The 16,458-nt window shown below is 35.3% G+C and overlaps 1 protein-coding gene across 1 annotated transcript; it reads right to left on the reverse strand.

Moving 5' to 3' along the window:
• Positions 1-763: 763 nt before the first annotated feature.
• On the reverse strand, positions 764-16,130 carry LOC123655156 (cytoplasmic dynein 1 intermediate chain). The gene is made up of 17 exons (XM_045590990.1): positions 15,819-16,130; positions 14,948-15,078; positions 13,968-14,158; positions 13,614-13,741; positions 12,347-12,379; positions 10,507-10,527; positions 9,503-9,550; positions 6,958-7,122; positions 5,907-6,063; positions 5,174-5,428; positions 4,711-4,828; positions 4,130-4,361; positions 3,436-3,596; positions 3,086-3,226; positions 2,793-2,918; positions 1,998-2,155; positions 764-1,891 (listed from the first exon to the last, which is right to left on the reverse strand). Exons 2-17 carry the CDS (start codon positions 15,068-15,070, stop codon positions 1,888-1,890), a joined length of 2,061 nt encoding a protein of 686 aa, XP_045446946.1. The 5' UTR covers positions 15,071-15,078; positions 15,819-16,130; the 3' UTR covers positions 764-1,887.
• Between the last annotated feature and the right edge of the window lie 328 nt (positions 16,131-16,458).

The following is a 16,458-nucleotide window of genomic DNA, read 5'->3' on the forward strand; positions in this document are numbered from 1 at the left end:
TTTGATAGCCAGCGTTCTTTTCACGTGACGCGAATTATATTTTATAAATAATTTTTCTCACTTTTCTATGTAAAACTATTTCGTAATTTAAAACTTTTGTGCGCGATAGTATTTTGTGTCGACGTCAAACTGTCCAACCAATAGTACAACGGCAAACATGCGACACTTGATAAACACGCCCGCCCTAGGGGCCCCCATACCACCAAATAGACCGATAAATCGCTTCTGCGTAGCTTCAAGGCCAGCGTTCTTTTTACATGACGCGAACTACACCTAACATACAGGCACTAAGCTGCCAAATTTAGGAAAATCCCTACTAATATTATAAATGTGAATGTTAGTTTGTTTGTTACGCTTTCACGCAAAAACTACTTAACCAATCATCATGAAACTTTGTACACATATTCTTGGAGGTATTAGAAGTAACATAGGATGGTTTTTATTAAAAAAAATGCGTAAGATCAAAACTCTATCTAATACTTATTTAATAGCTTTCAATGCAGGCAAAGCCGCGGGTAAAAGCTAGTATTATATAATTATATAAAGATAATTTGACATCCTGCCATATCATTTACTCCAATTGTGTCTACTCTCCTTATTATTTAATATATTGTAATTTTAGATTGAATAGTATATACTTGTGTAAAGACTAAGATTGTATTTCTAAACTCCAGAGATATACAAAAGGTAATTATAAGTATATAGTAACTCTAAAAACCCTAAAAGTTTCAATATGGTAGGGTAAAATAAAATTAAAATATTATTTGAAGCAATGTTATTTATTCATCTTTATTACGAAGCATACCTAAGAAAATTAATTTCAACTTTTTAAAGAATAGTCTTTTAATAAATATATAATTTATTTAATAATTACGATAGAGTTATCCATGCAAAAGTAACAATAATTACACCTTTATGATGATCTAACAATTACATTTTAATAATATCAACTCCTTTGATAAAAGCAGCACTAAAAATCGGTTCAGATATAAATTATATTCACTGTTTCCAGTTCTGCATATTAACATTCTAATTTACGTTATCTCACATTTTGTAATTTGTAATTAAATAGCTGAAAGTCTAGCTAGACATTGCATATATTCTAAAAGGTTCTAAAGTTTTATTATTTTACACTGATATAAGTTCCGACCTTCTACTAAACAAAAATATCTTTCCTCAAAGCAGTCGTAAGTACAGGATGTTTCAATATTCAGCAATAATACAATATGTATTGATTTGTACCTACCCTCAATATGTCTTTTGAAAACTATACTAACTGAACTTCTTTGTTATTGGCTTTATAGTTTGAAATTGTGTATAAGTTGTTGGATATTGACAAAATAATTATATGAATATTTGCATAAGGCTTAACTACCCAGTGATAAAAATATAGAATATGGATCAGAATAGTTCTAGTTGTTCGAAAGTTGAATCAAAAAGGAATTGCTACTGCAAATTATTAAAATATAATCTGTATAGTAATGCAGTCACTACTTATTTTATTTTCTTTGTATGTTACATTAAAATTCATATAACAGTAATTAGGAAACACGAAGATGTAACATTTTAATTTGAGTACATATTTGCTTTGTTTATAATAAGCATTGAGTGTATTGATATTGTGCTAACATTTGTTGTTTATAACATATTTCCTGCTTGTTTTTTTAATTGCTGATAAAATCCGCAGCGGAAACACTGTATCCAGTTTCTATTAAAGTTCATAAACTTGACCCCAGGAAACAATTCACATATCGTCCATACATCGAATGTAATATATAATAACTATTCGTACTTTATGCACCACCAATTTTCCTTCAGTCATGTCACGAGTCCAGCCTTCCTGTAAACTTACAATTTCCATCCGCAGCGAATATCCCAATGCATCAGTTATCTGTAAGGAGGAAGACAAATTAGATAGTACATTTTCGATAGACAGTTGGGGTGATCGTTCGAAGTGGTCAATGCGAACTGCGAGGCGCTCTCGCCCGCCGAGTCACCTGAGCGGGTTGCTGGCCAGGCTGGTGAGCGAGGCCAGCGAGGGCGGGCCGGAGGCCAGGCCCAGGCGGTCGCTCTCGTCGTCCGCCTGGTTGTGGCGCAGCTCCGCCAGCGTGCCCAAGAACTTGCTCCACTCGTCGTGCCGCGGCTGCGCCACGCTCTGCAACACGGCTGCGCGTGAGACTGCGTCGCACGGTCAGGGGAAGTGACGAGAAAGTGACACAGTCTGACAAGGGCCCCACCCCTTGTGGTCAAAAGTTTTGTGACATAACATTTCAAAATATAAATTAGCGAAATGTAAATTTGTAAAATCTCATGAATGTGACAAGCTATGACAAGGAAGGGCGGGGAGGGGGGGGGGGGGGGTAAAAATCTTACAATTCGTATGACATGATTTATAGACTTTTTTTAACTAGCTCACGCACGCAACGCAGTTTGTAGTGGCCCTACTTTCTGCTCCGCTGGTTGCGGGTTCGATTGCCACCAGAGCTTGGGTGTAATATTTGTATTTATATATGTAATATTTCCAAGCATGTATATTTACCAAAACTAATATGTAAAAAAGTATTTAGCAATATCAGCCGGCTGTTACCTATAACACTAGCATTAAGTTGCTTACCTTAGGAACAGACGACCATGTGTCTATGTTATAAGATATTCATTTATTTATTTATAGATGGCCCTCCTAAGAGGTCGTACAATAAACAGATAAGGCTCGAAAGGGGAGGTGGAGGGGTGGAAAGCTATAAATGAGATATCACACATATTCTTATTTTCCTATACTGTTCAGCTCTCACCTCGGCCACCTCATAGACCCAGATCTTGCCGCAGTCGTCTCCAGCTGTGACGTGCGTTCCACTGGGGCTCCACGACACTCGGTTGAAGGCAGCTCCGCCCTCCGCCATCACCGTCGCTATCGGTACCTGAAATAAATAAATAATAAGCTTGTTATTTGTTGACAATTTTTCAACATTCGGTATAATTGACATGATGCCAATATGAGGATAGTTTATTTGTAATTCTTATTACTTTCTTTCTTTAATTTTTCATTTTTATTTTGTCAGATGTAAAAAAAACAATGAGCACATACCTCAGTGTCCCTGTTTAAGTTCCAGAGGTCGAGACGGCCTCCCGCATCCACAGCAGCGAATAGCGCGGGATGTATTGGAGACCAGCGGACATCGGCAACGTAGTCACCGCTGTCTTCGAACGAGTACAACGCCTTGTTCTCCTGTAACAAATATTTATGTTATACTAGCTGTGCCCGCGACTTTGTAGGCGGAATATTGTACATATTTTAGATTTTAAAGTAATTCACAAAACATGCAACTCAACTGTAAGGTCTGTAAAGAACATCATAACAAAATATTATTGGTCTCAAGTAGTGTCGTGTGTCCAGGTCTCCGGCGCGGTGGCGGCGGTGGCTGTGGAGGCGGTCACCTTGGTGCTCCAGAGCTTGACGCTCCAGTCGACGGAGGAGGACAGGTAGAGGTGCGCGAGGTCCAGCGCGCCGGGCGCGGCGTGGCACGACACGGCGGTCACGGGCCCCGCGTGCGCCTCCACGCTCTCCGACACGCCGGCGCGCTGCCCGTGCCGGCAGCCTGCGGGCGCGGCGCTGCGGTTACTGACGCACAGTGGCACAACACGTCGACACTTGGGCTAGCGGCGCAACGTGTCGGCTCTTGTACCAGAGGGCACAACATGTAGATAATTGTAGTAGGCACAACATGTCGGCACTTGAACTAGGGGGGCACAAGATGTCAGTACTTGACCTAGGGGGCACAAGATGTTAGTACTTGTAATATGGAGCACAAGCCGTCGGTACTTGTACTTGGGGCACAAGATGTCGGTACTTGTACTAGGGGCACAAGATGTCGGTACTTTTACTAGGGGCACAAGATGTCGGTACTTTTACTAGGGGCACAAGATGTCGGTACTTGTATTAGGGGCACAAGATGTCGGTACTTTTACTAGGGGCGCAAGATGTCGGTACTCGTACTAGGGGGTAAAAAATGTCGATAACTGTACTAGGGAAACAAGATATATGTGTAATACTTGTATTCGTGCTAAAGATTTAAGTACTTGTAGAACAAGATTAAGTATTTCATAATAAATATAGAGTAGTCTCACTCACCAGTATAAATATTACCATCCTCGCTGCCCAATACGAAGTTGTTGACATCGCCGTAAGGGAATGCCATACAAGTGACAGCAACTGCTTTACTTTGCCTATGTTGAAGTTCTAGTGTTTCCTGTGGCTGTGACAACATGTCCAACGACCACGAACACATACGACCGTCCGTCGATACAGAGATCAGGTTGTGAGCGTTCTGGCTACCTACTACCGACAGGCAGTAGACTGGATGCTGTGTGGGGGTAAAAAATAATAAAATGATGTATTTTTATAAGTATTAAGTACAGTCTTATAACATTTTGATAATCAAAATCACAGTAAATTAATAAAAAACAAGTTTGATTGGCTATTATATGTTTATACAAGATCATTGGACATTTGGACTTAATTATTTTTTAAGATAGTTTTCAGTGTATCTATTTTGGTTCAGTCTTACAGGGGAAGGGCACGAGGTCGAAAATTGATTTTAAAATTTTGTGTAGATGTAGTACTGCTTCCACTTATTAAGTTAGTTACTTTGGCGCCTTTAAGGTACAAATTCTCAATAACAATGGAAGATAGTAAAAGAGTGTCAGACTCACAGTGTGTGCCAGCGAGGACAGCGGCGTGCGCTGTATGGGCGTCCGTTTTTGCACGCGGTTGTCCCAAAGCACAATTTGGCCCGAGTACGTGCCACCCAGGATCAAGTTCGGGTGAAACCTGCCACGTTACGATAGATTTTCAATGTTGTTTCAAATACAATCAAATTATTTATTAAGGCGTATCTTTATATGGTTTTAATCGAAAGATTGGACTGTTTGTCATCCTTATTAGTACCGTAGGTGCCGGTAAGTCTGTAGAAAAAAAAAAAAACGTTGCCTATTTTCTGGACAATAATGTTAGAGGTTTTTAATGGGCATCCAGAAAACATTTATAGATTTTTTTTTTTCAAAAATATAACTAGGTACACAAGCAAACGGTTCAGCTGATGTTAAGCGATGACCGTAGCTCATAGACGCCTGCAACACCAGAAGCCCCAGTCCCCAGCAGCGCCCGGGCACCCACCTGGCGAAGGTGGCGCTCATGACGGGCGACTGGCAGTGGAAGATGTCCTCGGGCGTCTGCTTCTTGAACTTGGTGTTCCACACGAGGCACACGCCGTCGGGGTCGTGCGGCGCGTCGTCGCTGTTGTGGTAGGAGGCCAGCAGCAGCTCGGGGTGCGCGGCCGACCAGTCCAGGCACGTGGCGCAGCGCCCGCGCGACCAGCGCTCGTCGCCGAACGTGCGCACCGGCGCCAGCCGCGCCAGCGACCGGTCGTCCCTGCGCGCAACGCCACACTACCGCAATACCGCACGCCGGTACCGCGCTCTACACCCGAAGCTTGTTCGGGTCGCTCTTTCAGCGGGAAGACCGACTTTGTACATCTTTCATTTTATATTATTACTAGCGACCCGCCCCGGCTTCGCACGGGTGCAGTGCTGATACTAAATACTGTTACAGAATGTCTTTATTTATAGTGTGAAGCTAGCTTATGACATGGTTATTAATGGTAATATATGACACTTAAACAGACCAAATTTTTATTTAATATGAAGTTCTCTTAAGTTTAACTAGTGGAGGGTAGTTAACACTGGAGAGTTATAAGTAACAGCTAGAATTGGTTACTTTTAAATATAATTAAATAAGATAATGGCAAATAAAAATTCAATTTCTAAAACAACGATTCAAAAGTACTTTTAAAAGCCATTCGAATAAACTAATTTAAAAGCGAGGGTAGTTGAAGGAAGACGGCACCCACTTCTCGTCCTCGTCGCCGGCGCCGCCCGTGTAGTCGGTGTAGATGTCGACGGACTCGGCCAGCGCGCGCTCGATGACGCGGCCGGCGCGGCTGATGAACTTCTGGAACTCGGCCGACAGCATGATCGTCTGCTTCTCGTCGTTGCTGAGCTCGCGGACTGGCGGGGCGTTACTTACGATCATTGTTTGCATTTCTCATATTGTACAGTTGTCTTGTATTGTAGAATAGAACAACCGCTCTGGTGTAGTCGCGCGAGTAGTCGCCTAAAACACCGACGATTCGCGGGTTCGATTCCCGCTCGGGATGGATATTTTTATTTTTTAAAATATTTCTTTCCGGTTAGGAAGTTAATCCTTGTGGGTCTCGCTACCGTGTCTCGGAGAGCACGTTAAGTCGGCGGTCCCGGTCGTTATCATAAATACCTGATAGCGATCGTTAGTAGGAGTAGGGAACGTAATATCCGTCAAATCTGCAGTGGAGTAGTGTAGTGGATTAAGCTACAATCCTTCTTTTACGTGGAAAAAGATGCCTATGCCCAACAATGGGATGTTACAGGCTGAATACGATTGTAAGATAAAATACGCAGCAGTAAAAAAAAAAGTGCGTTGCAATGAACGCATACACTACTTACACAGTACAAACAGTGTACATACATATGGCTACATGATATAGCTACTACTGCAGTATGACTTTTTTAATCATCATTTTTAAAATACATATATACTCGATACTCTTCAGCTCGGTGGACATTTACGTTTTCATAGTGTATGCCTCGTGATGAATAAACTTTCCAAGGCAAAAATAACTTAAAATAAACCGGATAATCCTTAGCTTGAGGGTATCTATACAAAAAAAAAAAAAAAAAAAAAACGAAAGAGTATATAGATCACACGACTGAAGTACAACTTCTTTAGTTCCTCCCTCGCCCGATCATACTTTTCGCAACGCTCTTATCACGCATTCACCAGCTTGCTCCGCAAGTCGAGCGTGCGTAAAGAAGTTGAACTTCAGAAGCGAGGCAGCGCCGCGGTGTGGCAGCAGTGGCACCCACCCTTCTTCTCCTCCTCCTCCTTCTTCTCGGGCGCGGCGGTGACGGCGGGCTGCACCTCCTTGACGGTGGGCAGGCCGTGCGGCAGGATGCCGGGCGGCAGCTTCCCGTGGAACGCGGCCTCCTCGTCGTCGCCTTGCCGCGCGCCGTCCCCGTCGAATGTAAGCACTGGACGGTGAATAAGAATGGCCCTTTGCGGCCGACGGCCGGCGGCCGGCGACGACTGACTTTGCTACGCTTTGCTAACTACCCTCGTTTTTTATCTATACTACTGATAATGCTCAAGATACTTTTCGAAAGCTACTTTGATTGTAATCGAATACGCGACTGTGTTGACTGAATCGAGGATAGTTTAATATTTATATCGTTTAACGAGTGATTAAAGTCAGTCGTAACCATTTTTTTTTTTTAATTCCATGAAGTCATTATCAATTTATCGACAGTGGATGGGTTTATGTTATTTATTAAAAAGAAAAGTTTTAGTTAAAAGTGTTGAGTTTATGAATGTGAGAAACGACTTCATGAAACACTTGGTGATTCGTGTATGAAAGGAAGTACGTGTAAATTGCAACTACCTCTTGAGTCTACTAGCGAAATAATGTTAAGATGAACTACGCTTAGTGAATGAAAGATAAAACCATGTAAGAATAAATAACGTGATTCAAATTATGTCTGGATAACAGCAATATTCGACAGTTTGATAACGTTAAGAAATATTTATTTAAATCTTACATGCTTTTAAGTTTCTATTAAAGCAATGGTGAGACTCACATCGCAAATATACCAATTATAATACTTTGCTGGAGTTCCCTAATCGCGATAATATTAATTTATAAAGCGTAGTATCAATTTTAAAAAAAGAAAGAACTTTTTTTTGCAATTGTATAAATCTCGTATTTAGGAAATTGCAAATAATTTAATGTTTTTATTATCAAAGTTTCACATAGATGAAATGGCAAGACTAATTGGATATTAAGGAGTTTTTAATTATAATTAAAAATTAAATAATTATATATCTGTCTAATTATATTTCTATTTGTCATCAAAGACTATTACAAGCTTAATTAAATTGTAAAAAAAAAACATAAATTTCTTCATGTCAAAGAAAATTTCTTGATAATTAAAACTATAAATATTGCGTTAAAATATGTCAAAGAGAAAACTTCTTTTGAGCGTTGTCTTAGCAATTATTAGTCTGTGCCTATTTTTGACTTCGAATTTTAAGTAATTTTGTAATTAGTTTTATATACTCTATATTAAAAAGGTTCACGAGTTTTGACGGATTGAATAAAATAAATAAACAATTCATACACACACAATCACAATAAGCGATAATGTGAGTGACAGAAAGCTCTAAATAAAAAAAATCATGTAATGCAAAATATTCAAACTTCCCGAGCTCTCCACTAGAGAGATATCTTCATAAAATATATACGACGGAAAAAAAAAACTATAATGATATGATGACGCGTGGTCATGCGTAAACAAAATTTCTGTCACATGCATATTAATATCATAGACACAAGGCCGACATTTATATTTAGCGTATCTTACAGATAAACGTTATTTGAATATAATAATTATAATAATAAAAACTACAGATTATGTCAAGTTTTTACCATTTGTTAACCCATACAGATAGTTTTTAGAACGTCTATTTAAATAAAATTCCAAAAAACAAAAAAAAAACTTTTTTTTTTGTTTTCCAACACTATTAAGTTGTTGAATACGGAGTAAATTAATAGCTTTAATTTGTGGTAGAATATGCTTTATGATATGAAAAATAATAATAATAATAAAAAAAAATTGTGTGTACTTAATACTTGTGGTACGCATGTAAGAAGTTATACTTCATTGCCAAGCTAACTTCACGTTGCTAATTTTTTCGTTGACTAGCTAACTTCAGGGTGTCGGTTTTTTGCGACGGTGTGCGCGCGCAAAATACAAAATTACTCTCATAATTTTTCCATAACACGCCAAGAGGAGTATAACTTTAAAAATTCAAACGAAGTATTTGATACGTTGCAATTACTTGACCTAAAAAGAAATATGACATTCGAGAAGATAAACAGATAATACAATATCCAGACTACCCCAATATCGTTGTTGTTGTTATTCTTGAAACCCCAATATCCCATCCCATCTTAAACAGTCACGATAAAATCATTCTGATTAATTTGACAGATGTCACAATTTAATTGTCAAAAATGTCAAACTGTCTGAAAATCGCGTGGCACGGAAGAAGTTACAACGAATTATATTTTCACTCTATATATTAAATTAAAAAAAAAACCATTAAGTCGACTTTTTTTTTGTAAGTTTAATATATATAATAAATAGTATTGATACCATCTGTATGAGTTAACATTACGAGACGATCGTTAAAAGTGTGCTATGTTAAATGTATTGTTAGCGTACTAAACGAATAGATAGCGTTACATATATGAATCATATAAATAAGGAACAAACATGCTTAGTGACAGTGGCACAGGCGTCTACGAAGGGCAAGTTTAGTCAATGGTTCTTATGATCCAGATTTGAAACCTACCTGTGAACTCGTCCTCCCACTCTAAACCCGGGTTTAGATTGTACTCGTCTTGAAAAGGGGAGGAAACAAAAAAAAACAATGTCAGTATCTTTCGACCATTATAAAAAAAATATAAATAAAACTTTATACACATATTAGCGAAACGTGTCTGATAATATACATAATGAGTAACGCGACTGCACTCGATTTAACTGTAAGACTGTCGTGAGAACGTTTATGACATATTTTAAATTTCTGCGGACATGGCGCTACAAACGCTTGCTGAAGCCCGAAACATCTTAACGTGGAATTTTCAGTTCAAAACATTTATAGTGATATTTAACGACCATTTTATTTATTTTTTTATATAACTTTAGGATATTAGTAATTTAAAAAAAAAATTTTTTTTGTGAAAAATTATTTTGAGTTTGTAGGACTCGGTCCCAATCCAATTATATACAAGGTCCAGTCCTATAGTTAAAGTAAATGAGTCGTGTTGAAACCTGTGCAGTGTTTGTTAGTGGAGTCGAAAGGTTAAATGGGCGTGAGATGATATGGCGATCCCCATACCACCACCATAATCGATACACACATATTATATTTATAGAACATTATATTTCCGAGATAATAAATATTTGCGGCCTCGTTAGTGGTACACGACCACGTGGAGAACTCTGGAAGGCCACATTATTTTTATATTTTTTTTTTAAATATATTAATTGGTAATGGAATGTACCACATCATACGGCGATGCATTAGTCCCGAGCGTTGCTTGACTTCTATACGTAGAGTGTACCAGATTCCTAGATAGTCTTGACAGTTCTATAAATCGAGTAATCTGGCTCAAAGTTATGAAATGTTAGTGAATAAAAAAAACTAGAAGCGTGAAACAGGATACTCTATATATACAGAACAATAGTTTTCCTACCGAAAGTAAAACCGACACCATGTTATATAACCGACATAACAGAGAGAGGTAATGTTAGGAGAACGATAGGAAGCGATCAGGGGGAATAATGACTTACCGTAGTAGTCAGTTGCGTGCGCTATATAAGGACAAAAAATGAAAATAATCCGTCAGTTTACATATACACATCGTTTCATAAATAAAATATTATACTGAGCATTATTTTTCATTTGAAACTCTATTCACTTATTCTTTAACTAAAATAAGTTTTGAGCTTTAAAACTGGCAATAATGTTTATAAAAAAAAAAAAAAAAAAACAAATTGATAGTTGGTATAATTTTGTAAGTGAATAAATTTTCAATATATTCTTTAATTTCAACGTTTTTCTTATTTATATTAAAGAAACTCAGTGATACTTTGAACATTAAAATTATATAAAAAGTGCTTGTTCAATTAATATTGTTATAAAAGCATGCGTTTGTTTATTCAATACAAAAAATGACATGCACACATTTTTTTAATCTTTAGGCATTATCCATAAAATATTTTATCTACTTTTTTACATCTTTCATTCTACGGTTTGCCAAAAATTCTTATTACATTTACTCCTTCAGTTAATGTAAATTAAATAATAAATGAGTGTGCAATTTACACACGGCAGAAGTGAAACTTCTGAAAAGTAGCCTACGAGAGATTTACGTCACCGAGAATATAAAATACTGTGTATCTTTAAAAAAGGTACTATTCCCCCCTAATATAAATATTATATTAACCAATTTTGTTTTATAGATAGATACATAGAAATCACATATATAAATACAAATATTACACCCAGACTCAGGCGGGAATCGAACCTGCAACCCGTGGAGCGGAAAGCAGAGCAACTACAAACTGCTCCAATGGGCTAGTTAAAAAACTAGCCTTTTTGTCTGTTTGTCTGTGGTTTGGCAGTGCAACAAATACTGAATGGGATAATCACAGTAATCACAATTCAAGTTTATAAGGGGGTTATTGTTCTTTTGGAAGAGAAGACGGAGGTATAAATGAGTATTCCCAAAAAAAAAACGGGTACAGCTTGTAAACCAGCAAATACCATCAAAGCACAATGTTGTCTAGACCACGGAAGACAACTTTATGGACGCTATATTTTTCATATATTTTTTAAAATTAGCTTATTTTATGGATAACTCCTTTAACACAAACTCCCCGGTATTATCATTTACATGCATTATTTGTGAATCAAATGAATTGTAACAAACACACTGTGTGCAGTCATCAAAGACCGTTCTAGTTTTATCAAGTTTTTTTTGTTATCATTAATTTTTATTAATAAATAACGATTAAAAATAAAACAGGAAACGGTCATTGATTATTAATTTAATAATTATTAATATGTGAATGAGCCGGGGCTTGAAAACGATATAGTTATAATACTTTGTATGAGTTCATTAATTTGTAATATAAAAAAAAATTACATTGGACGGACTTATGGCTATTTAGGCATTTATTCCAAACAACCCAATCATAACGTTTTTCAAATATATTTAGTCTATCGTTTGTTGTTGTTTGTTTGTACAAATCATCATCAAGTATAACCAACGCAAAATATATTTTACGTTGCTGTTAATATAAATAACGTATAATTTAATTTCATATATGGCAATTCTTTTATAAAATAATTTTGTATTTGGCAGCTATGGCAACACAGTATTTGTGTTGCATTTTAAAAAAAAATACATATGAAATACATACATTACATTACGTTACATATAAAAAAAGTTAAATCCTGCTTCCTGTATCCAAAAAACGGTTATTTTTCGGTTTATTTAACGGTTTTATTCAATTTCGTTCGCTAACGAATAGTATTATGAATATTATAGGAATCAATGGTATATAAAAATAGAAGAGAATATATTATAACGTTATCAAGCCCTTTATGTCAATAAACTTGTATTACCTTTCCGTGGCCGCCACCAGTCCTCCATGTATCCTGCAAGCGGCGATGCATTGGAAGAGCCTTTTTTATGGTAGCACAAACAAACATCGCACCTAACTCATACAGTATTTACTTTTACTTTCATATATTGATATAACTTTTTTGAATTATTTATTAAAAAAGAAAGTTGCGTGAACAAAAGGGCTAAATGCTTATCTACCGGATTTTAAATTTTTACTGTAAAGGACGGTGTCGAAAGATTAATAATAAAAAGTTCAAACTTACCTACTTGTAAGTTTTTATTTCTCGCCTTTCAGGCTCGTCCTTTCCGTTGTAAACGTCAATATTACTAAATTTTGAATCGTTATTATTATTTTTTATAAAACTATTAGAAACTTTTTCAAATATTGTCAAATTTAGTTGAAAATAAATTAAGCAGCCGGCACTTTTGGACAACACATTAAGCTAATGAAAAAAATAAATGAAATTGCGTGAAAATTCGTAGTCCGAATTTATGACTAACCATGGAACTAACAAATCAATATCGATCAATATCATAGTCTATTCTAATAATGTAGAAATCTACAATTTTATATCCGGAGCTAAGTTAAACAAAATAAAGCGAATTCAACTATAAAATAAAATAAATTCAGACTACCGTCAAGGCGACAACAAAAAACGACGTGGGAAAAGTAAATACTGTTTCGTAACTACGGATGTCGTTGGTTATCATAGAAATAGTCTCATTTGCAAATATACATGACAGAACTTGCTACAAATGACAACTAAAACTAAGCGAGGCAATGTACATAATGCCATGGAGCTAAATATAAATAAAAACGCTTTATAAGTGTTCTCTGTACTAGGTAGGTATTTTTGTTCTCATGGTAGTCACAGTTCAATATTTGCAAATGACCTTGTTAAAACCATCACCCAGACATCACAGTTAAATCATTAATATATTATTTATCATTGTAACTAAACTCTCAAATAACTAGAGAGAGGCAAAGTATAAGAGACATATTTGAGAATTTAATTAGTATTGTGTGAAAGTTATCGATAGATTTAAGAGTATTGTATAAAAAATGAACTGCACAAAAAAAAGGACTTGTGACTCATTATTTATCAATAATAAAATTCAAAATTGTTTCCAACTTAAGAATAATTATTAATTTTAATTTGCAAAATCAAACAAATATTTTTTATTTAAAGAAAAAAAAAAACATAAAAAAACATTGTTAATAACAAAAACCAAAACAAATCAAGAAATATAAACACGATAGCTTACCATCACGCAACTCGGTGACTCCTGATGCTGTAGTCTGAGTTTGCTTTGCATATGTGACATTTTCTTTGGGAGGTATGTCTGTTGACTGTACAGAGACGACTTGCAACTGGGGCGGTTTCTTAGGACCTCTGAAATATTTTCATCGTCAAAAATAAAAAAAAATATTTTAAAATGTAAACACTGAGAAAATTTTAAACAGTTTTTGGTAAATCTGTAACTCTGGTTTACTGCAACTTGGCTCATGTTAAAGCTAATTGTAAAAAGGAGCCAGTAGAAAAGGAGTTCAGGAATACAGCAACTTATAATAAATAAAAAGTTGCAAACCCTAAGAGATACTAAAAAAAAAATATGTACCCATGTGGAGGTAAGCTGGATTTATCCGTATGTGGGAGACTTGCATCCGGCGATGCTGTCTGTGGTGGGGTGAGTGATGTCATTGAGGATAAAGATGACAAAACATCTTTGACTGGCGCCACTCCTAGCGATGATAACATCTCATCAAGGTCCCTACGACTGTCCAGGCTCGAAGCAGTAGATGCACGTTGCTGTTAAGCAAAAGACAGTTTTAGTAATGACTATTCATTCCTGTACTAAAAAATGCTAGGTAAAATGAAAATATTTTAATTAATATAATAATATTAACAATCAGCAAGCAAAAATACTTCTGCTTAATCAATAGAATCAAAAAGTTTTTTATTTAAATTATAAAAAAAAAAAATTCAAAATATTGTTATAGTTGTTCTTTTTTAGAATAAAATGCAACACAATATTAATTTATTTAACTCGCATCTCACGAAACAAGCATAATAAATAAAATAATTCAAACAGAATTGGCAATGGCAAACGAAAGTAACCGACATCAGTTACATCGGCAAGTAATACAACGTAGGTATACAAAAAAAAATATATATTGCAGTAAATACGCATTATCAAAGATTAGTCCAAAAGTTGTAATCAGATCTCGATGAAATTTAAATGTGACCACATGATAAACATCGATTTTCAATTAAATTAAAAATCATCAAAATCAGTACACCCAGTAAAAAGTTATGGAGATTTTCAAGGGTTTCCTCTCGATTTCTCTAGGATCCCATCATCAGATCCTGGTTTCCTTATCATGGTACCACACCTGGGATATCTACATTCCAACAAAAAAAGAATTATTAAAATCGGTTCATAAATGAGAAAGTTATCCCCGAATATACATAAATATATATATATATATATATATATATATATATATATATATATATATATATATATATATATATACGGTGGAATTGAGTAACCTCCTCCATTTTTGAAGTCGGTTAAAAACTAAAAAAAATTGTTACCAATGCCTCTTCTGCATCTTTTTGTTCTTTTTCTCGGCGTCGACGGTCCTTTTCTTCACGAAGAGCTTGGAGCTTTGCTTTCTTGCGCTCCAACTCTGCCTTACGATCCGACATGCTGGACATCCTGAATTCTGCGGAAAAAAGTATATCTTGTATGATATGAACTACCAAACACTGAAAACAAGTGTGAAGTAAAACCGCCAGCGTTAAGACTCACAAAAACTAATTTGTTAACAAACTAAACAATATACAATAAACTTATTTAATATATTTCATTTATTAAATAATTTATACTTTATTTATGTACAAAAAATTTAATAAAATACATTTCCTACAAACTAATTTAAATAAAAAAGAAAGAGTTCTTAAATTTGTTAACTTCATTGTTTCTTTAGATTTATATTTGTATTTCAGTACAATCTCTTTGAATATATAATTGCAAATAGTTCCAAAGAACGGTTTCCAATAAGTTTAAACACTGTACTTAAATATTATTCTTAAGAAGGTAATTCTGCTGTATACAATACCAAAGGGTTAGAATAATTATAATAAATGCTCAGGAATTGCTGTAATTTTTGTCTTTCTGTAGTTATGCTGTAGTAATTTCTATCTTTATAGAATTGTTACAACTAACAAGAAGAGCTGGATAAGTTAGGAAAAAAACAGCAAATTTTTTTTCGTGCAGAACTTTCAATTCTCAATATCAAATTAACTTAAAAAATAAGCTAAAATACTACTTGTTGCTTTAACTCGATAGTTTAAGGACCCTATATTGATTTTTCACCCAACACGGTTGACACCTATTTCACTTGATGGGCAAGTCTGAGATCATTTGAATAATTATGACTCATAGTTATCACAACAAACTTACCGTATAGTTAATAAATAAATCTGGAGGTTTATTCCATTATTAAACGTAACTACACGAAAATAAATGCCGCTTAAACGTGGCAAAACAAAATATTGATTCAATGCAGGTAACGGGAAAGTTGCGGACTGCAAGACTTATATGGAAACAGGTGTAACCTCATATGACATAAATTTAATTAGACAAATTGGTTATAATTTCCAGCGGTAAATCACTGTTTTTATTATTTGGAATGGTAAAAGAAAGTTTTGGAATTACAATTTACAATACTTCGTAAATTCACATTGATCTCTAAATGAGAAAAATTTAGTATAAGAATATGTTGCTACATAAGAAAACAAAAAAGTCGAGACAGCTTAAGTTATAAGAACTATTTTAAGTTCAACTTATCAATATTAAAATTATAATTTGCTCTAAGAAAGAAAAACTTTAACATATTTAGAAAGCAGATAATAAAAAACAATATCAATAAAATCTTTATCTTTTTCCATTATATACCAAAATTTTAACTTTTTGAACGAAGTGTTGGTTGGTATGTTCTATATTACTGTAGTAAAAAAAGTTCATTGACAGCATACGAAAACGATTCCTAATGTCCAATTGGAATTGAATTAAGTTTAGTGATTAGTCAATTCTGTCTGAT

This window comes from Melitaea cinxia, chromosome 7 (genome assembly GCF_905220565.1).
Source record: "Melitaea cinxia chromosome 7, ilMelCinx1.1, whole genome shotgun sequence".
Lineage (NCBI taxonomy): Eukaryota > Metazoa > Arthropoda > Insecta > Lepidoptera > Nymphalidae > Melitaea > Melitaea cinxia.